Raw genomic sequence first — 24,116 nt, 5'->3', positions numbered from 1 at the left:
AGGGTATTTATAGAAGATAACCGCGTGAAGACGCGTTTATAGGATGAGTCGTCAGAAGCCGTTTGATCTTCTTAGTATTTTTTTTTCAGAGATTAATTCGGGTTTATATTATTTGGAAAGTAGTGATTCGCAATCCATATGTATTTAAAAAAGAAATAAAAATATATATAAAAGAAAATCAAAATGTCGTTTAGTTTTTTTTCCATATAATTAACTTAGTTATTTATGTACATAACTAAAAAAATAATTTAATATATTTTTTCTTATTAAATTTGAATCATATCAATTAAATAAAGGGTTTTTCTAACCTATGCAACATTGCATAGGATAAGGGCAATTAATAAACTATTTCTTTCCATATAAATTATCATATTAATTATTTTTCTGTTGAAAAGTAATATTTTATATTTGCTCTCTCCTACCCAATTAATAGATGAATATAAATAAATATAAATATGGTAATTTATATTTAAAAAAATGGTATATTAATTGTCTCTTATCCTATGCAAGGTTGCATAGGTTAGAAAAATCCATAAATAAATAATTGATAAAATTTTAAAATTAAAAAAATCTAATATTTCCATACATACAACTTAGACGATAACTTTAAAAAGATTATATACTAATGTGCTGATTTAAACAATATTTTTTACTATGAACTTCTTTTTCATATTTTTTACATAGTAGTATTAATTTGTAAATTTGTAAACCTTATAAACTCTTCATAACAATACCCATATAATAATCTTTTCCATATAACAACTTATGATAAATAATAAATAAATATAATAAAAAAAATTGAAATTATAGCTGTTCATAACTATTAAAAACATTTATTTATATAATAATCCTATATTAATGTGGTTAATTATAGTATAATAATATCATAAAGTATAATAATGAGATATTAAAATAAAATATTTATTTGGCAAAGAATAAAATTGGATAGTCGAATAATTTATTTCCATTTATTGTAAAGACAAATAAAATTCTAAAAAGTAGGGGTAGTATAAAAAACATTAAAAGTCAAAAGAAAAAGATACATTGAGTTGGCGTGAAGAGGCAGCACGCGGTAGAGAGAGTAGTCCAAGCTGGTACAGCTGTCTTTTGAATAACAACAGCATCGTTGAATGTTTGTTAATCTTAGTTAGGAAAAGTCGTAACGGTCGGAAACTTTTCCAAAATGGGGACATAAACTCTGTTACCAGCTAGCACCAATATGGGGAGGGACTACTTTCATTTTTTTTTTACCAACTTTCATTTTTTATTCCTTATAAAAAGTTGTTTTAAAAATTATTTCTTTATAACAAAAATACATCCAAATTATGCTTTTAGGCTAATCACTAACTTTTTTGTGAACGTTGTTAATGCTTGACATTTAAATTTAAGCCGTTACAATATTTATTTACTAATAGCTTTATATTTACCTACCTTTACCCAACAACAACAAAAAAAACAGCTTTACATTCTTTTAAACATATTTAATTTATTTTTTAAAATGAAATCAACATGTAATGACTAATGGCTTCACTAGATGTTTTTCTTTTTATTCTCTATTCTTGTAGAATACGATTGGCTGCGCAATTACTATCCTCCTTCTAAATATAATTAACGTAGTGGCTAAGGTTACCTTAATGAAGGCAAATCAATTTTTACATAAAATCAAATATTTTTAATAAGTGTGAAAAATAATATAGTTGTCTATAAATTAAAATGTGTTATAAAACTAACTAAAATAATAAAGATCAAAGAGAGGTAGAGAAGAGAAAAACAATATTATATCATCTTCTTTCAAGTGTATTTTACATTGTAATATGGGTCTCTATTTATAGGACTCAAGGGAAATAGCAAATCACACATATTAAACACATATTAAGTATGGAATAGGAAGATGAAATACTAGGAGATGGATGGACATCCACTAACATAAATATTCATAACACTCCCCCTTGGATGTCCATTGAGGATATGCCTCGTTAAAACCTTACTAGAAAAAACCCAGTGGGAAAAATTCTAGTGAAGGAAAAAGAGTACAATATCCTTTGAATGTGAATTGCCTCGTTAAAAACCTTACCAGGAAAACCCAATGGGAAAAAACCATGGTGATGGAAAAAAGAGTGCAAAACATATGTTTTTCTCCCCCTCATGCAGACATTTACATGTTCGACGATATTATTTGTATTAGCTGCTTAAAATTTCTTCTTGGAAGTGACTTCATGTAGTGCTAATAGTTATGCAGGATTTGATGAAGTTATTGCCATGAGTTATTTCATAGATCTCCATGATATGGTAGTACCATCACATGTAAACAAATAACCTCTTTCTGATCTACCATTGTGAGATTCTGACAAGTAACCAGCATCTCTAAGATAATGAAGTATATGTTTGACTCCGTTCAAATGTCTTCATGTAGGCGAATAATTGTATCTTGGTAATAGATTGACCACAAACGATATATCGAGACGTGTATAATTAGCAAGGTACATTAGTGCTTCAATTGCACTAAGATATGGTACTTCAGGACCAAATAATTTTTGTAATCATTTTCTTGAGGCCTCAAAGGATCTTTCTCTACATCTAATGATATAACAATCATTGAAGTAGACAATGAATGAGATTTGTCCATATAGAAGTGTTTCAACACTTTTCTATATAATCTTCCTGATGTACAAATATTCCATTGTCCAAATTCTCAATTTGTAAGGCTAGACATAATTTTTGTTTTTCCTAGGTCCTTCATCTCAAACTCTTTCTTTAAGGAATTTATAGCTTTTGGAAGCTCTTCAGGAGTTCCAATAATATGTATGTCATTCACATAGATAACTAGTATTGCAAATTCTTTTCCACATCATTTTATGAAAATACAAGTACAAATTTAATTATTTGTATATTCATCATTTAGTAAATATTCACTGAGGCGATTATACCACATGCATCTAAATTCTTTCAGCTCATATAGAGACTTGTTCAATTTGATGTAGTAGTTTTCTCGAGATCCATAATTACGTGCCTCTGGTATATTGAATCCTTCAGGGATTTTCAGGTAAATGTCACTATTAAGTGAACCATATAAATAAGATGTCATTACACCCATCATGTTCAAATTAAGCCCTTCATGTGTTACAAGGCTAATTAATTATCAAAAATTGATTGAATCCACTACAGGTGAATATGTTTTATCAAAATCAATCTTAGGTCTTTGTGAAAATCATTGAGCAATAAATCAAACTTTATATCATTCTTATTTTTCTTTTTCACAAAAACTCATTTATATCACATTAGTTTCACATCTTGAGGTGTTCAGACTACAGGTCCAAAAGTGAGTTACTTGTAAAGTGAGTTTAATTCTTCTTCAATTGAAAATATTTATTTTGGCCAATTCTCACTTAGTCTACAATCTTTAATAGAATTTTACTCATGATCCTCGTTATCATTGATCACTTTTAGCGCTATATTGTATACAAAGACATTGTCAATATTGACTTTATTTGGTTATCTCAATTTCGGTTCCATTCTATTTCATCCATGACATAATTTATCGAGATCTCTTTATTTCATATTTCAAGTACTTGATTTGTTCTTCTGGAACTGAAAATTAAATTAGATCAAAGTGCTTTTAGCATTTTCATATCCTCACTTGGGTCATTTTTAGTTTCTTTTCTTAGTAGAGGACTTTTAACATTGGAACCGACTTTCATACCACGCTTCAGGCGCATCAACAACTCATTTGCAATATTATATTATCCAATAGGAGAATCAACTTTGAGTGGAGTATTATCAGCTGATAATTTATTTCATAAACTTTGCAAATGAATAATATTTTGAACTTTTGGTTCATATTGATTTGTACGAGGATCAAGACAACAATTTATTTTAAATTGTTCATTTGAACTTCTTGTTCATGATTTTAGTTGTTCATTTGAACTTCTTGTTCATGATTTCAGCTGCTTATTCCCTCCCCCTAATATTGGGAAAATTAATTTATCAAGTGATAATCAGCCTACTGGGCTGCAATCAAGTATTTGATTATTTTCTCAAAATATATCTTCAAAATTGAGAGTCATATTAATTATATTTTTCCAATATTCTTTCGTGACTCATCTTAATGTATTATATTGGAGCAATTGGAAGATACACAACACATCCAAATATTCACTTAGATGAGAAGTATAAGAATAAATTAGGGAGGACTAAGATATAGTATACTGTTGGCTTAATGCGAATAAATATCTTAATATCATACTTTGGGTGTTTCAAATATATAATTTAGAATTGATGATCTCATAAGTATCAACCATATAATTAACTTTAGACGTCTAAAGAATGGATCTTCGGGTCCATTTTCTTTTTATGAACATATATTACATGATATTTAATATCAATTTTAATAATATATGTGATACTTATACAGAAATTTCTAAAAAAATCTAGAAAATAAGATCTCAGTCTAATTAGTTGAGAAAATAATTTCACAAACTTTTGGTTGTGAGTAGAGACATATGCATGCTATTTTAGTCTATGCAACAATTCATATCATAAAAATGCAATTTCTCAAATTTTCATTTTCCTTTAGAAACACACAAAAATTTAATGGATTGAAGAAACTTCTGGTTCTTCAATACAAATTATTCGCATCATATTATATCCAAGATGACCCAACCGGTTTTACCAACGACACATTTAAGTAAACTACTGGTTCACAATAACATGTGCTTAAATTGTATAATACAAGTGTAGTACAAGCCCGAGGGAAAAATCGATACCTTTTCTATTATACATTTTATGTCCAAATTCATTTGTGTAATACAAAGATATTCAATACCTCCAGTATAATTCAAAACCAATATAATAGTATCTCATTATTAAACACTTTAATCAAATACATTCATATGAACATATGATCATATAATTATCAAACAGTTACCCCTTATAAAATTAAACATATTTAATCAAACAATATTATATCACTAAAATTATATCGTCATATAATTAATTTGATTCACTATCCTTCAGGGATGGATAAGTTCTTCAGGAACTATAAAAATAATTTGTTATAAACAATAATCTAAAAAATATATATAATCTTAAGTATTGAACGTTGAATTCTTCTGGAATTCATCAATTATTGATAAACACAATATTCGATTAAACTCAATCTTTGAACAATAATTTGGAGTTAGTTTATTAATCTTTAGTTCTACAAATATCACATCACAAACTATTTCCATAAACAATGGCCAATAAAAATTATTCTTTGAGCAATCCTTCAGGGATATGTTATTAGTATAGATGCAATCCTTCTAGGATTCAATAATATCATGATGAAATTCTTCTAATATTATAGATACAATATTTTAAGATGTGATAAATCCTTATTTTAAAACTTTAACTCTTCGGGAATTATATATCACAAATGATCCTCGTAGTGATAAAAAGAAACAATTACTTGTATAATCTTTCTAGGAAACTCGAAAAAAATCCCTTCAAAGTCATGTCACAAATATTCACATCGATTAAGAAAAATAATTCTTTAAGTAAAATCCTCTTGAGATATCTTAACATTAGTTTAAGAGAGGTTTTTTTGTGTGTAGTTCTTCAGGAACTCGATCACATTTTGTAGTTCTTCAGGAACACAATCACAAATCGTTTACTAATAAAAATAATAATATTTATAATCCTTCTGGGATGCACGCTATTCATGCAATTCTTCAAGAATGCATGAAAATTACAATTGTTGTTTTCATAAAAATTGAACAATCATTCTTTAAGCAATCCTTCAGGGATGCTTCAAGAATTTATCGATGATAGACAACTTTAAAATATATAATTGTGTTAATTAAACAAAATTTCCAAAGAAATCTTATACAAAAAAATAATAGAATAGCATGCTAAAATTTAATCTATAAGATGAAGAAAAATCTTAAAAACTTACTCGAAAGAGAAGAAACACGATTATGCAAATTGATCATAAAATCGCTCACACGGTAGAGTTTCGTGCTGATAACGTGTTATAAAACTAACTAAAATAATAAAGATCAAAGAGAGGTAGAGAAGAGAAAAGCAATATTATATCATCTTCTTTCAAGTGTATTTTACATTGTAATATGGGTCTCTATTTATAGGACTCAAGGGAAATAGCAAATCACACATATTAAACACATATTAAGTATGGAATAGGAAGATGAAATACTAGGAGATGGATGGACATCCACTAACATAAATATTCATAACAAAATGGACATTCTTAGGATAAACTGATCAAACCCTCGAAAGAGATTAAGTTTGTAATTGTTTATTTTTTGAGTTTGCATAGCGGGATGGTGGTTTTAGGTCCTTTTATGGCAACTACTCTTAAGTTCTCGTCAGAAGGCAAGTGGAGATGGTTAGTAGCCAACCCCCACCGGTTTCTCGTTTGTGTCGTTCTTATGTTCACTTTTTGCAAGTAGATGTTCTGAACATGTGCCCAAGATCCAACTTGAGTCTAAGACATGACTAAGTCAAGTGGAAAGGTCTTGCAATCGGACCCCATGTTTTGTATAACTCGCGTCGCACGACGCTGACGCTTGGTATACGCACGCACCTTTCTTTTTCCTGGTCTCTTCTTGCCCCGGTAACATGATACCGCGGTTAAGAAACTTTTATTTCCCACAGCGTGACAGCTTGGTTCTTGAGAGGGATTCACTCCTCTTGTCTATGACTTGATCTCCCTATAGCTGTTTGGTATGATGCTTGGTTGCTTGTCTATGGCGGGACCCCCCCTTTCTTACTACTTGGCCAGCGTCTCGTAGATGTGTGTTTTACGAGCGACGCTCGTTTGTATGGTATTGCTCTGTGTTGCTCCCTGCCGTGGGATTATTGCTAGTCTTAGCGTAGTTTCACCTTTGCATGCCAACTTAGGTAGAAAATTCCCTTTAACACTAGGTTCTTATTTCATGCATCTTTAAAACACAAACTAAACTCTTTCTTTTCCTTTTGTCTCTGTGGCGCTTAAGAGCATGTTATATCCTTCATACCCCCTACGCATAAGTCTCCAAAGGTCGAGCTGCCATAGGATGCGAATGTAACTGTTCAACTAAAAAACACAAAATAAACATAAGTTTTTGAGCCGAGATACAGTAACTATGATTCCTCCAGAAGGATACTTAGGCAGCGGGGTAGGTCCCGTGCGAGTATAATTCTTTCTTTTCCCTACATTTTGCATGCATCCTAGTTCAGTTTTAGGCATAGATTCTTTTATGCACCCATAGATTAGACAACAAGCGTGGATCTCATCGAGTACGATGAATGTGAGGGGTGCTAACACCTTCCCCTCGCGTAACCGACTCCCTTACCTGTATCTCTAGGTCGCTTTGACCATGCTTATCCTTCCCTTAGGTTTATTCTGTGTTTCCTTTCCCTCTCTTAGGATAAATAAACATGGATGGAGACTTTATTTCTTGCGCCACTTTCGCGTTTGTACTTGGATGAAAATCCCAGGAGCGATAGTTGGCGACTCTGCTAGGGGAAAGAATATCAACCCTGGGTTGAAACGAAACTGAATATCAACTCTGGGTTGAACAAGAAATATCAACTCTGGGTTGAGAAAGAAGAGAGAAGTCAACTCTGGGTTGAACAAGAGATAAACATCAACTTGGGGTTGAGAAGGAAAATGAAGGTCAACTCTGGGTGAAGAAAAAATAAACATCAACTCTGGGTTGAATGATAAAAGGGATGTCAACTCGGGGTTGAAAAGAAGAAACCATCAAATCGGGGTTGAAAATGAAGGTTTAGTTTATTATTTCGGATAGGGTTAAGATTCAATTCGAATAAGACTAACTCTTAGAATTTAAGAGTATTGTTTATCCCATTTTAAGTGGTGGAAAAATATTTTAAAGAAATTTAAAATTATTCTTTAAATTTCAAATATGTATTTCATAACACATGCTAATCACACTAATACACATCTTAATTAAGTCTCATCTCTTTTTTTTTTTCAAAATTTAATTTGGAGATTCATATTCAGACCCACTCCATGCAAGTTTTTCCTAAATCATCAATTCAGTGATAAATTCGAAAATGTACTTATGGATTTGGGAACCAGAAATTTGAAATATGTCATCTTTGCATGTCAGTGACAAATCCAGAGATGTATTTTCAGAATTATGAAGTGAGAAATTTAATAAAACAACGCCATGCATGTTCTTTTTCTTCGCGATCAAACTTCCATTTTCTCTCAAAACCCTTAAAAAAAATTTCGTTCATAATCAACTTTTGCACTCCAAAACTTTGTTCTTGTGTTTCATCAATTCAAAAAAAGAAAAAGAAGTTGTAATTTAAGATAAAGTTCATGTATTTCATTCCTCATTGCTCACATTAATCTAGTTTTTGAGCTGAAAAAATCATATTGCATCCAAAAATGCATTTTCAGATCAACGTGAGTTTATACAGAAATGCATTTATGGAATAGCTCATAGTTCATTTTAAGCGATATTTTTATTATTTTTTCTTATTTTTAGCCTTAGATAGAGTGCACATTGATGTTATCTCCAAACCTATTGTGTCTACGGATGTCAAACAAGTTGAAGTCGAGGAGATAGATGTTGAAAACTAATTTACAAATGGACAAGAGTTTAAGGTTTGTAATCATATGCTTCAATGGATTCGCACAGGGGAATCCTAAATGGGGTTTGGTATTGTAATCAGAAGGTATAATAATGGTTCAGATAGAAGACTTGTGTTTGTGACACTAACATGTGAAAGAATTGGCAAGTACATAACTCTTCTCTGAAAGTTCAAACGAGATGACACCGGTTTGAGAAAATGTGAATGTCCCTTTAAGTTGTGTGGTTATCTTTTGGCAAATAATAAATGAAGATTTTATGTGATCTGTGGTTTACATAATCATGACATGTGTGACAAGTAAGCCGGTCATCCCATTGCACATCGTCTTATGCCTGAAGAGAAGTAAATCATTTAGGACATGACATTGAATACGGTGCAGCCCAAAAACATAATTGCAACTTTGAAACGTAAAAGACACAAAAATATCTCAAAGATTAAGCAAGTATACAATATTCGTGTCCTTAACAACAAGGCTATAAAGGGGTTTAGAGTTGAAATGCAACAAGTGTTGAAACTTTTGGATGATAACGATTATGTATCTAAGCACCGAACGTGCAAGGATGGAGTAATCGTTTGAGATATATTTTGGACTCATTATGATTTCATAAAGTTGTTAAGCATGTTTCCTACTCTACTTATCATTGATTCAAAGTACAAGACCAACAAGTACATGCTTTCACTATGGGAAATTGTTGATGTTACCTTTACCGAGAAGATCTATTTTGTTAGGCTTTCATTTTTTAAGAGTCAAAAAGACGAAAATTTTACTTGGCTTTAGAAGTAAGCTTGACAATGTTGAAGGACAGAGATAACATGTAGACCAGGTTATACACCTTGGTAATACAACAACTAATCGAGTTGAGTCTACCCATTCTACACTGAAGAATTGGTTGGGAAATAGTAAGGGTGACTTGTGTAGAAATTGGAACCCTGTGAACCAAATGATCCAAAATCGGCATAATGAGATACATACATCATTCGCTGCAGCATCACAATGTTGGAACTTATATTCAAAGACAATAATCTCTATTCACAGTTGGTCATTAACATATCTCGAACATGATTGAATTTTATTTTTCACGAATCCAAACGAGCCCAGAATGTAGGTTCTGACAGCTCAAAGTGTGGTTGCACACTTAGAAATATGGATTTATTTGCTTGCAAGTACAAAGCTTAAAAACCCACAGAAGATCCATCTAAAATTTTGATGACGACAACGATTACTAAAGCCGATGGCAAAAAGCTTTCCAGCCTTTATGATGATGATCTAAAAGGAGACTCAAGATTAAAGTGCTTATAAGATCAGAAGCAATCTAACAAAGAATCTTGAAGCCATGTGAAATCTTGCCAGGTCTTGTCTGTCCGTCTATCCGAGTGACCTGAGTGTTGTAAAAGTAAAGGAGTAGATTAGAAGTACTAATGCAACTCACTCACACACACCTAAACATATCTTTTCAAATATTTTTATTGTAAAAAAATATATTTTAAGACAAGCCAAGTGATTATAGAGTTGTTCAACCCTTTTGTAAACTTTTTTTAACTTACCAATTGATTGGTAAGAAGTGTCAACTGATTCACAAAACTTTTCTGAGCTAGCCAATTGATTGGAGAAAAGTTAATCAATTAATCAAGAACTTATGACAGCATACTAATGACTTGCAATGACTCTATATCAAATATTTCCTTTTTGGGCTTGCTAATCGATTACAAATGAGTTGGTCAATCAATTGACTCTTTAATTCGACCCATGGATTATTTCTATTTTTAGATTTTCCAACTCCTATATAAATGAGGCTCGCCTCCAATTTATTACACACTACTTTCCAACATTTTACATTTTCTTTGGAATTTCTCTCTCTCTCTCTCTCTCTCTCTAAAAATATTTCTTTCACTTGATATTGTCTTAGTGCTTGTAAGTGAACCTTCGCTTGTGAGAAAGAATTTTGTAAGTAGTCATGTTGTTTGTTTAACTATTGAGAATGTGATACTCTTGAGAGGATTAAGTTTGGTTCGTGAGGTAAATGACTTGCTATTTAGGACTCCCCATAAATATGAGACGCACAAGCACTTTCTTTTTCTATCAAACACTAACCTCTAGTGTTTAGGTTACAATCACTAAACCCTAGTAATCAACTTCAATCAACAAGATAAGTGATCTTGAATTTACAACTCAACTAGATAAACCTACAACTATGCCAAGTTACTGAAACATAGTGCGATGTATATAAAAAAACAAGGACTCTTGTAAACCTATCACTCTAAAATCTTCAATGTGAATGCTTGAATTCCAATGCAGGTTATGAGCTCCTTATATAGCATAATAACTCTAGATTTTTCTTTATGGATATTTGATTTGATTCCATTCAAAAATAATGCAGAATCTATTGAATATTATTTGTTCAATAAATCTCTCCAACAATATATGATTTGTTACAATTTAAATTCAAATTTATACCTCCATTTAAATCTGAATTAATCTTCTTACAACTATCAAATAAATCACCTAATCATATAGATAAACCAATAACAATAAAATCTAATCAAATCTTTGATAAGAGAATATTCCAAAACGTAGCAGCATTTATCTGTTGCACAAGGCTCGGATGTCATACCAACATGATGGAACATCATCCTGCATGCATCTCTTCTGCACCTCCATACAACTTAAGCAAGCTAGAATAATCTTGAACATTTTGAACACTTCTCCATGTTATTGTTTTGTAAAACACTGCCAATCCAAAAGACCAACCCACAAGGAACTTCAGTCCCCCCCCTTTTAAAAATTGTGGCAAAACAACTATTCAAGATATAACAATCATTCAGGCAAGAACAAGTGACAAAAATATGAGCACTGGACTATCAGAGAATACAAACAACACCAGTAACCATCTTCTAATCATCAGAGTTAAGCACCAACAGTAACACTAGAAGTCAGTAGCATCAGAATATATGTCACAAAAATAATCCATTTAGTTTCTCCAAACCAAATAGATAATCAATCATGCAATCATTCACAAACGTGGTCATGCATGAACCCAGTCAGCACATAGTTAGTAGCATACAATCTTACTAATTAATAATTATTAGTATGCAATTATTCATATACTTAGTCATACATAACACAAACAATTATTAGTTAATATGAGGATATGAAAAAAAAATACTAAAATAAAAGCTCAATAAAAGGGTCAGATGTCTTGCCCGATGCTCCAACATACGATTAGATATGGTGCACTCAGATATGTTTCCCAAAGCTTTTGTAAGTAATGATGCACAACCTGATAAAGTGAAGGACGAAGTTAAACTGGATGAGGTGAAAGACGAGGTTAACCCGCATGAGGTGAAGGACGATGTTATACTGGATGAGGTGAAGGAAGATGTTAGACGAGTTGAGGTTGAGATAGATGTCGGTCAATAATTTACAAATGAAAAATTGTTTACTGTTTGTGAACATATGCTTGAATGAGTCCACATGGTGGCCGAAAATTGGGGTTTTATATTGTAATCGGAAGGTCCGACAATGGTTCTAGCCGAAGGCAAGCATTTGTAAACATGAGATGCAAGAGAAGTGGCACGTATGTTCCTCTGATTCGAAAGTTGAAACGTGATGATACAGAATTAAGAAAATGTTAGTGTCCGTTTAAATTGCACGGATACTGTAAGGCAGATGATACATGTAAATTTAATGTGATTTATGGTTTACATAACCATGCCTTATAATCCAAGCAAGTCGTTCATCCCATCGTATGTTGCCTTAAACTGAGGGAAAAGGAAATTGTTTCGGACATGTCTTTAACTAACGTGGCGCCTAAAAACATACTTGCATATTTGAAATGGGAAAACTTTAAAGTTTTTCATATATCAAGCAAGTATACAATATGTGTTATCGAAAAAATATGGTGATAAGATGTCCAAGATCCAAAATGCAACAACTTTTAAAGCTTATGGATGACCACCGTTATGTTTATAGGTACGTAGTTTGTGAAGATAAAGTCATTATTCGTGACAAATTTTGGACTCATCCCGAAAGTATCAAGTTGTTCAACACATTTCCCAGCGTTCTCATAATTGATTCAACGTATGAGAACAAAAAGCATAGGCTTCCGCTTTTGAAAATTATTGGTGTTACAGCTACAGAGAAGACTTTTTTAGTGGGGTTCACATTTTTGGAATTCTAAAAAGAATACAACATTACATGGGCATTGGAAATGTGCAAGACCTTATTAAAAGACCAAGATAACACGCAGAAGGTAATTGTCACAGATCGAGACACCACACTGATGAATTTGGTTGCAAAGATGCTTCCTACATCTTACGCATTACTTTGTCGATATCACATAACAAAAAATGTGAGAAGTCGGCTCAAACACTTGGTCGGAATCAAATAAATCAATGGTGAAGATGAAAAATGGTCAAATCAGGTGTAGTGGTGGAAAGGATAATGGATGCATGAAGTGGTATATTAACTTCATCCATGAAAGACTTGTATGTTGCCTTTGTAATGCATTTTAGAAGTGTGTGTTCCAAATATGCAGATTTCTTGAAATACGTTGAGAGTACTATTCTTGACCAAGTGAAGGAGAATATTATTTGTGCTTGGACCGGTCAAGTTAGACACCCCGGCAACAAAACAACCAAAAGAGTCGAGTTTGCACATTCGACACTGAAGAAATGGTTGAGTGATAGTGAGGGTGGTTTTGTAGAGAGTGGGACGTCGTGAGCCAAATGCTCCAAAACCAACATAATGAAATACAAATAACTTTTTGTCGGAGCATTACCATGCTAGAACACAGATTCAAAGATAACACCATTCGCAGTTGATTGGCAACGTATCTCGAGCGTGTTTGAATTTCATTTTTCATGAAGCGAAGCGAGCTGTGAAGATAGGTTTGAATAATTCTAAGTGTGAATGTAATCTTATGAAGAATTACAATATTTCATGTGCTTGTCTCATTTCAAAAAGGATGAAGCTTCATTCCCTGAAATGTATGGATGAAATCTACAGTCACTAAAAAAAGACTCTAGTTTGATGATGATGGTGGGATGAAGAGTGGTAAAGCAGGAATAACAATCATGATTGACTGGGAAATAATCCAAGATAGATTTTCTAAAGCTGATGACACCATGAAATTGCACATCAAAGAGCACCTGAGAAAGATTGCCTATCTATAAACCACATATTTGAAACCTCTTTTAGAACTGGTTAAAACCAAAGGTGCCCTTAAAAAGGTCAAACTGACATAAGATGACAATTCAACAAAGTAGTCTCCTTCATACTTTGAACATGTTGACTCACATTTCTCGGATTCTCCAACTCCAAAATCTTTAAAAAGTGTGTACAAGGGTGCTCTCATTAGCAAACCACCTCCTTCTCTGCCGATGTCGAAAATAATCTTCATTGAAGAAATGCCGTTTTTTATGCACAAACATATTGAGATGATTGTAAAAGTTAAGGATGATGGTAATTGCAGTTTTCACGCCGTATCCGGCTTGCTTGGTAACAGAGAGGAGAATCACTTTCTTGTCCGTCAAACTCTTTTGAAAGAGTTGACGTCGCATAGGGAATTCAACAGAACATTATATAGGAAGTGCATATGACAGGGTGTGTATCGATCTGACATCATATGGTTTCTCTGAGACTCTTTTTCCACTTCGGAGTGGTCCACTTAAAGATCATTCTAGATTCATTATATGCATAGGGATGCTTTCAAAATCCCTACATATTAGTGAGGTTTATTTGAAACCAGGGTTTCTTATACCAAGTACATCGTTGGAGTGGACGACACATTCCAAAAAGACACAAAAACTTGTTCGGATCAATTTTTAAAAAGGATGGAAGATTTCACCAAATTAAGCAAGCTTGAAAGAGAATGCAATAAGCAAAAGTCGAAGGAGGAACCGGTCATAGATTTTTGCGATGATGCATTGTAGATTGTATCCGATACACTTTTTGAATGTATTGTCGTCAATGATGTAATCTTGATACGATTTAATGCATAAGTAATATATATTAAGTAATTATGACGCAAATGTCAATTGTTTTTTACTCATTTCATGGTTTGCAACTTCTATTTTATATTTTCTAAGTTTCTAGTTTGGTTTTGGTTTATGGTTTATTTCGAATATGCATATCTAAATAAACCCCAATTTAATTAAAAAAACAGGGATATTTTCGGATGTGTATATCTGAATAAATCTATTTTTGTAAAATATAAGGGTTTATCCAGAAATGCATCTCTGAAAAATTCCCTGATGACAGGATAAGATTTCTAACGTGCATAGTGATCCAAGTCTTGTATAAATATGATGTTTCTCATCCTTTTTTTTTTCTTCAAAACACCCAATATCAGAAAATGAATAATATCTTCACCTTGCATTTGTGTATTTCAATGGTGAGAAGTCGTCACTTCAGTTTAGAGTTTTCGAGGACATAGCTCGTGCCGACCTGATATCCTAACTGAACACTGTGTTGCGATATTCAAAAAATTGACGTGCTGTCGAGCTCGAGTATTGTTCTCCCTCGTTTGACAGCGATGGGAAGATACAGTTCACTAACTTCAAACTGAAGACGGATGCAGATTTAGAGGTTATGCGGAGTAATTTTTGCCGATATAAAAAAATGGTCTGGTTAAAGTGGATGTGAAGATTTCAAGATTCGTCGAAGATATTATAACATTTTGCAACGTCCGAATACCCATTTATAGCGATGTGTAACATTAATTTTTCGATTATCAATTATTTGTGTAATGTTGTGTGTTTTAATGTAATGTCAAGTTGTTATGATTATCAGTTATAAATTTTCTCTTTCTGTCTCTGTTTTTTATCTCAGACATATTTTCGAATATATATTTCCGAAGCGTATCAAATATAAATTTAAAGATGCAACTTCGAATTAAAATTAAATAAAATAAAAAAATGGTACATTCAGAAATGCATCTCCAAAAATATGGCGTATTTTTTACTTTTCATTAGAGACTTCAGAGAACATAAAAGATATTCACAAATCGGATATGAAATGCCTAAAAAATGTTCAAAGTATCAAGGAATGAATTAGGGACAAAAACTGCTTTCTTTTTTTTTTTTTTCTTTTTTTTTTCTTTTTTCAAAGGATATAATTTTCTTAGATTATGTGTTTGATTTATGTGGTTAGATATTTTCTTTGCCCCATCATCCTTCAACGTTTATTTCTGAGTAATGATTACTCCTTATCATTTCGTCTATAACCAGAGATATTCATTGCCAGAAGAGCTCCAGCATATGGCATGACTATTTTTAACATATAGATGGTAGTGATTTTGACCGACTAGGGCTTGCGTTTTTGTGTTAACTTTCTCGTGCCAATGCTAAGCAAGAATCTCATATGCAAGTTTTTTCTAATAAAAAACAGATTATGTTCCAATTGTAGATTATAAATTTATTACATCCCCAATCATAGCTATCAAAAAAACACATTTCCAAACAAATATTTAACTCCTTTAAAAAATTAATATTATTAACTAGAGCAATTAATTTAATAAATAAATTACAATCTACAAGTTAACCATTCAACAAAAATTCACAGAAGATATCTAGTTTATACCAAAAATAAATAATAAAAAAACCCTTAATCACTTATACAAGGTACCTCCACAAAAATACCCACCCAGTCAAAGCAGAACCTCTAGTTTTCTACAGAAGAAAGCAAGAAAAGTTAACCTCAAATCGGTCTAGGCATTACACATCGCATGACCCTATATAAAGTTTCAAATGACCTTTATAGCCAGACAGAAGACAAATCATGCAAGCGAATTGGAAAAATATAAATCACAAGTAGAATCAGGACACTTCTATCCTCTTATTTCCATCTGAATCAGTATAGAAATTTACACTTCCCTTCCTCTGCGTATCTTGTAGGAAAAAAGCAGGTTTATGTGCCAGGAGCAGTATTGGAATCATCAACACTACCGGCATTACCATTTCCATTGTCACTACGATTCAATTTGTTGTAAAATTCCAAGCCATACGCGTGCCCCATTTTTACACGTTTGGTTTCCAAGTATTTCCTGTTTTCTTTAGTTATAAGCGATAACAATGGGATCCTACCAGAAATTGACAAACCATAACCTTTGAGCCCAACATATTTTGCCGGATTGTTTGTCATCAGCTTCATAGAACGAACACCCAAGTCCCTCAATATCTGCAATTACATTTTCAAATTCTAACCTTTTTGAGTGAATGCGACCAAGTAAAGCATCTAGTTTTGTTGTATGTAAACTAGCATGCCAGAGAATTTCCATGAATTGAATACGGTAAAAGAATTGAGTATTAGATGTTCAATATTCAAGTAACTAATGGTTTATATTATAATTACCTGTGCACCAATTCCATACTCTCTTGAATCAACAGGCAATCCCAACTCCTCGTTGGCTTCTACGGTATCCCTTCCCTCATCCTGTAGGTTATAAGCACGAAGCTTGTGGCCTAATCCAATACCCCTTCCTTCATGTCCACGAAGATATACTAACACGCCTCTACCAGCAGCCTCAATCTGTTGCATTGCAAGAGCAAGCTGATTTCCACAGTCACACCTGGCAGATCCAAATATGTCTCCTGTGAGACACTCTGAATGTACTCTCACAAGAACATCACATCCATCCCCAATGTCACCCTGGTAAGAAAGAAAAGTCCAACTATAACATAGGCTAGAATGTTGAGTATTGAATCATGCAATGTACAAATTTAAATTGGAATAGTTCTCCAATTGGCAAATCCTTCAGGCAAAACGTTAAATGTTAAAATAAGAGATATACGTCAATTAATCACTGAAGGAAAAACACACACTGATAATGTCAGCTATAAGATAATAAGTAGACTGACATCCTAATTTAGGTCAGAATTATAATTCAATTTCTGGGGGAAACATTCAAATCTGGAGAGATGGCTTGATCCCCCAGACTGCCCAAGATTTCACTCAGTTTTGTGTGGACTTTAGAGCGGGGCCTAAACTCAGAGCTTACCTATTAGTGGACCATGGTTCAAGAAGCTCTTTACCTTTTTCTTTTTCCATTTTGAAAAAATCATGGATATTCATCTGCCTGCTCATGCATTCTATATCATATTTATTTTGTTGAAGCCAAAATATTTTGGATCAGAATTGTACAAAGCCATTAGGACCACTATGCAGAATTTCAAGTTATCTAATAGGAACCCAAAATTAAGATAAATGGAAAATGTATTCTTGATTGAGTTAAGAACTATTACAGAGAATGATCCCTATAATCCTAGAGCAAGTGCTCCTCAAAGGAGAGATGATTCTCTCTCTGCTCAACCCAAAAGATTTCTAACACAAAATATACCCCATGAATTCTCTCTTACCATTTGTGTCCTTATATAACAACCCTTCTCTTCTAACATAAGCAGGTATAATCAATTTCGCTTCTAACATAAGCAGTTATAACCAATTTCACCTCTAACATACTAAGCAGTTATAAGTTATAACCAATTCTTTATTCAGCCTCTTTATTGGGCTAAGGGCCAAACCCAGTATCTTATCATTATCTCATTGGCAAGTTTTTTGGGACTTATAGTTTTGGCAGTTGGCAGACTAATTTTAAGTAGCTCGATATCTTAGGGTTTGTTCAGTTCAACCTAGGGGAGGGGAGGGATTTTAATGTAAGAGGTGTAAAACTATATTCTTACCATTCTAATATAAAAACACATTAAATAAAGGGGTGTACAAGTCCAAAATTGTAACAAGTTTTCTCTCCCCTCCAAATCCCCCCTTTTGGAAGAGAGCTAGGATTGGTTTAGAAGGGATTTTGATCCCTTCCCTTTCCTTTCCTTCTATTCCTCTCAAACCAAACCCACCCATAGGGAAGTCATATCTTTTATGACATTAGCTTTAGCTTCTGTTCGCAAGGTACTGATTTCATAACAAGGTATACATTGGAATATTGTGAATTCAAAACATAGGATTGAACTCAAGTATGGAAAACAGCAGCATCAATGTGTCTCAGAAAAATTTTCCAAAATAAATAAATTATACCCTTGTTATGTTTAGTTTTTTAAACTTTAACAGCCGCAAACAAATGTAACAATAGGTCATTATCGATATATTATTCCTAAAAAAGGTAGGATTGAACAATATAAAATAATGCACTAATGCAGAACTAAATCATACTGCCCTACCGTATAGGTATCTCTCCCATGCTTACACTTTTTCATCATTTAGTAAAAATCAAAGTCAAACTAACTAGAACTTCATTTGTATTGCCTTCCATGTATATAAATCTATATAAATTCAAGATTTCTCACCTTTACCATCGCAATATGCTCCATCCCGTCTAAAAGTGACCTATAACAGTTAGCTGTGAATGGCCCCCACATTGTGGGTATTAGTGCAGCACCAGCACGTTCCACTAATTTATCTCTCTTTCTTCTATACCTGCCAGACTAATAGGTGTTAATCCCCTTGATGAGTAGCCAAAAAAAGCAACAAAAGTATCCAGGAAGGAAAAATAAGGTAAAGGAGAACTTGGTAAGGAACGAAAAAAATTAGAAGTGTAAAAAGGTAAAATAACCATAGAAATTTTTAAGGTGCTAAAAGGAGTTTTTTGTTTAGTAGCTGGGATGCAGGGAATGTAATGGAAGATAAGCAAATTAGGATTTCAATCTGTATAATGGTAATTGAAAAATACATACAGTGAAATGCACAGATTAAAATTGACTGATAGGAACCAATAATATTAGAAGTACTAGTACCACAGAACCCATATTGATGAATTTGTAGTTATGCAGCTAGGAGTTTTAAAAGACAAATTACAGTACCAGACGTAAGGGACTTAAATTATGGTAGGTGTCACCAGGGAGGCAGGGACGGATCCAGAAAGACGATAGAAGGGAGGCCGAAATTTGAACTTCGTTCATTATAAGGTCATATCATACTCATATCAGAGCTGAAACCTCATGGATGTTTGGGAATACAAAACATTAAGAGTTGTTTTATATTTTTTATATAAAAAAAAAAAAAACACTTGGTAACATTATTATTTAGATAAAATATTATTTATCACATCAATAAATACTACTCTCACCGTCCCACCCACAATGAGTGACTCATTTGAACATTTGACATTGTTTAAGAAAAATGTATAAACGAAAAAGAAAAAATAATATTTATTTTTATCATATTGAAGTTAACCCAACATAGAGTATTGGTATTAGTTATGGATGTAAGAGTCAAGAGGAGAACGAAGAGAAGAAACCACAAGGAGACTCCACGGATCAAGTGGTGGCATTTAAAGGTGAAAAATTGAAGATTTTCCAACACAAGATCTTTGACGGAGGTTTCAGGCAGCCCATAAAAAGTGCAAATGATATGTGGGATAAGATGGCACAAGAGATCAATAAAGTAGCAAAAGAGACATTGAGTCTTTATTTGCTAATGGTTGAAAACAATGATCATATTTTGGTTCCGTTGGTTCAGCTCTCTATTAACATCTCTGCCATCATTTTATTTCTCTAAGTATGTAATCTTTGTATTCTTCAATGGTATTTGATGAAAGGGAGGGAGGGCTCAGGACCTATGAAGCACGGACACCCCAAATTTGACCCCGACACTGACACGGCGACACCAATAAAAAATTGAAAAAATGAATAAATTAAACGTAATCACAAGTGTCGGTGGAAGTGTCCAATACCGACACGGACACGCCTATTTTCAGAGGTGTCGGTGCTACATAGCTCAGGACTCATGCCTACCCTCCCCTTAGATCCGTCTCGGGCTGTAACTGAAAGTAAAATATAAACAAAATCTACAACATAGAATTCAAGCAATGTATTTTACTACATCTTTCAAAAAATGCTACCACATACCTTATCAAGTCAGCAATAGATATAATTTTCAAATTTTCACGCTCAGCAAATTGGCGAAGCTTAGGTAATCTAGCCATGGAGCCATCATCATCCACAACCTCACATAGAACTGCAACAGGATCCAATCCAGCAAGAACTGCCAGATCAACTGAAGCTTCTGTATGTCCAGCTCTCTTCAAGATACCACCTTCCCTGTATTTTAGTGGGAAAATATGGCCCGGGCGGTTGAAATCACTTGGTTTTGAATCTTTGGATGCAAGGGCCAAAACAGTGGTTGCCCTATCCTGAGCTGACACCCCTGTGGAGGTACCATGTTTGGCATCCTACAAATGTCATGTAAAAAGTTGATACATAGCAAATTATAGTTTATTAAATTTCAATAACTTTTAATGACAGGATATTATTCTAGCATATAAGTAAATGTTCGTTAAATATTGGGAGACAAGAGATACTAAATGCAACAAAGTGAAGTAGCACTGAATTTTGGTCGAACTTAATGCCTACACAAGTGCAGGCTGCAGCTAAGATGAGACAAATTATTTCCTAAAGTAGACAATACTATAAGGTCAGTATATACAGTTTTTAGAATATGTAACAATGGAAGACCAAGATCAGATAGATACAGAAGTAACTCCAAATAAAAATATGCACGCACCAAATTGTACATACCACAGTGACAGTGAATGCTGTGCGGAGTTTCTCATCATTATCCTGACTGCTGACCATCAAAGGAAGCTCTAATCTCTCTAGATCTTCCTCTTTCATGCTTATACAAACTATACCCGTCCCATGCTTTACAATAAAAGCCATAGCCTCAGGTGTTGCCAACTGTGCTGCCATTATTAGGTCCCCTTCATTTTCTCTATCCTCATCATCTACAACCACTACCATCTGAAATACTAATAACAGTTAATAACAGAAAGCTAAGTGGTGGCAACATAAAACCAAAATTTTCAACAATACAAGTATGCCTTGCATTAACTGTTAAAAGAATACCCAGAGAGAAAGAGAGTAACAACCTTTCCATTACGAATGTCTTCGATGGCCTCAGGAATGGAAGCAAAACCTTTAGTTGGACTATCCGAATCAAATTCATCGTTATCATCAGCAAAACCACTGCTTGTTAAACCCGTGTCTACTCCCAGTATTCCAAGTGCTACTGGATCAGGTTGTGCCGATTCCACACCAACCATATCTTCGTCTTTTAAGTCTCCTCCTCCAGAGGTCAATGCAGCTTTAATTCTACTTACAGCATTGAGACATGAAGGGAATTTAGAGCTTAGCCGAACAAACGCCAAATCTGAGCCACGCATGTGTAGCTTAGATGAATTTATACTGCTCAACTGATTGAACAATTTGAAATTTTTGCATGCCCTATATTGAACAGAACAGGAGACAAAAACTACAATTAGTAATTGTTATATGTTAACATAAGGTCCATTTACAACAATTTGAGCTTCAATTCATCCAGTTCCCGAATTGTGAGCAAAATTGAACCTAACGAAGCGGTTTCAACAAAACTAAAGATAAAGCCTTATACTTTTTACACGCCATAACATCATTTCTATAAGGAAATATAACTGTGTGAAAATGAAGAGATATTGAGAGGGTGAAACTGACCGTGGATACGAGAGAGGAGGTGTGGAGAGATTGAGAGAAGAAGCCATGGTTTGGCGGTTAGGGTTTCAGCGAAAGTGATTTATCGGGTTAGGTAATTTGGTTGGTGCTGCATTTTGTGTTGGATTGGGTGGGACGAGAGGAATAAAGAGTCCTCAAAGATGATGACATTTACTGCAGTCATAATCGGAAATTAAAAGAATAGACAAAACAAAATAAATGCAATTTCTTTTGGTACAGTGCAAATTCAGAAAAGTTATTAGGCAATAAATCCGGCTCCGTTCGGACCTGGACCCTGACAGTTAGGGTGGCAAACGAGCATGTCCGTTTTACAAAAGTTCGAAAAAAATGAAATGAGTCGGTCATAGTTAAGAGTGCGGACCTAAAATTTTGTTTTATCTATAATAAGATGAGGGCGGAGTGCAAAATGTCTGTAGGCTTTGGACCTTTTAAGTCTAAAAATGTAAAATTTTATGTAAATGTTTGTGCTTGCATAAGTCTCGAAAAAACGGGGCGGGACGGACGTATTAGAGGTGGCGAGCCTAAAATCTTGGATCGTCCCCGCCGAAAAGTGTGAGAAAAACGGGCATGCCCAACAGGCCGGACCCATTTTGCCACTCTTATGGCCGCCCCTCTCCGAATTTAAGAGAAAAAACCGATATAATCGAGAGTGGGGGTGGATGCGAGCAATTTTTAATTTTTAATCACTGTAGTGGGGTGGAGGCGGGGGATGCTAGCACTTACCCGTATTTACCACGCCATGCCTCACACCCTTAATCTTAAATGATCAAGCATCCTGATTATTTTAAAATGATCAATTATTTAGTTTAATTATTTATTTTTATTCTTATGAAAAATATGCATTTTAAAAAAAATTGTAATTTATGCAGGGGCGGGGAAACCCGTTTCTTATTTAGGGCGAGGGCGGAGGACAATTATTACACCGATTGGGTTTGAGGGCGGGGACAAGGTTGATTCTAGGAGGTAGAGGCGGAGTTGGTAATGCTTAAACCCGCCCCGCCCCGTCGTCTGTTAGAAGTTGTAATTCAAAGTTTTGTAAAAAACTAGTATTCGACTGTGTCGAAGTAGTAGGAGTCAGTTGTTTTCGACATATTCGAATACAACATTTAGCTGTTGTGTCGAAGCCAAAATATAACTCGTATGTTTTGGGGCTTGGGTTGTAAGTTTAGGCTTCGGCCTTGATCGCCTAAAAATAGGTATGCTATTGTAATAGTTTTGTACAGTTACACTCCTAATAGAAATAATAAGTTCAGTTTACAGTTTTCTCACTTTTCTCTCTTCGTCTTCTTCTTTCATCTTTTTTGAAAACTCTTTTGTCCCAACAAATTAGTATCACAGAGTCCGAGTTGCGATTCAGAGAGAATCTATAATGGCAAACGGAACAACTACATCAATGTAATTTTCAGGAAACTACCAGTTTTCAAAGTGAGAACTACGAGAGGTGGATTGCAAATGAAGGTGATCTTCAAATTTCAAGATGTGGTTGAAATCGTGAATGATGGAGTACCGACACTGGAAGCAAATGCAGATGATGAACAAAAGGTTGCACACAAGGATAAAAGGATGAAAGATGGAAAAGTTTTGTTCTTGATTCACTGGTGTGTGGATCCTAACGTGTTTGAGAAGATTATTGAAGAAGAAACGTCTAAAGGAGCGCGGGACAAGTTAAAGAACTTGTATGGCAAAATTGAAAAACTAAAAAGGATGAAGTTGCAGAGGTTGAGAAAGCAAATCGAGATGACTCGGATGAAGGAAGATGAATCATTCTTGGAATACTTTCACGTGTGATGCTGTTAACAAACCGGATGAAGACATGAAGTGAATCAATCAACAATATCTAAATCATTTACATTCTCCTTACCCTTATTACACGAGAGCGATTACAACCACCAAAACATTTTAAGCTCTCCACTTCCAGCTTAGCAAGTGTGAGCTCAGCAAGTAGTTGAAACAATTATTGACGGTTAGCATCACCAGATTTCTACAAAAGTTAGTTGCTAGCAACAAAGTTAGTTACTTGTGGA

General features: G+C 33.8%; 1 protein-coding gene across 1 annotated transcript; it reads right to left on the bottom strand.

Moving 5' to 3' along the window:
- Window positions 1–16,137: 16,137 nt before the first annotated feature.
- On the bottom strand, window positions 16,138–22,252 carry LOC131637788 (bifunctional riboflavin biosynthesis protein RIBA 1, chloroplastic-like). The gene is made up of 7 exons (XM_058908365.1): window positions 22,075–22,252; window positions 21,474–21,828; window positions 21,124–21,345; window positions 20,455–20,777; window positions 18,895–19,024; window positions 16,952–17,248; window positions 16,138–16,777 (listed from the first exon to the last, which is right to left on the bottom strand). Exons 1-7 carry the CDS (start codon window positions 22,119–22,121, stop codon window positions 16,508–16,510), a joined length of 1,644 nt encoding a protein of 547 aa, XP_058764348.1. The 5' UTR covers window positions 22,122–22,252; the 3' UTR covers window positions 16,138–16,507.
- Window positions 22,253–24,116: the final 1,864 nt, after the last annotated feature.

Source organism: Vicia villosa, unplaced genomic scaffold, assembly GCF_029867415.1.
Source record: "Vicia villosa cultivar HV-30 ecotype Madison, WI unplaced genomic scaffold, Vvil1.0 ctg.002086F_1_1, whole genome shotgun sequence".
NCBI lineage: Eukaryota > Viridiplantae > Streptophyta > Magnoliopsida > Fabales > Fabaceae > Vicia > Vicia villosa.
This window is presented reverse-complemented; position numbering and strand designations above follow the sequence as displayed.

Excerpts from the sequence above, each read along its gene's own strand:
- LOC131637788 (XM_058908365.1), bottom strand. The coding sequence starts at position 22,121 with ATGGCTTCTTCTCTCAATCTCTCCACACCTCCTCTCTCGTATCCACG. Across the intron at positions 20,778-21,123 it reads CAGCATTCACTGTCACTGTG|GATGCCAAACATGGTACCTC; the intron begins GTATGTACAATT and ends TGACATTTGTAG. Across the intron at positions 19,025-20,454 it reads TCTATTGCTGACTTGATAAG|GTATAGAAGAAAGAGAGATA; the intron begins GTATGTGGTAGC and ends TTAGTCTGGCAG.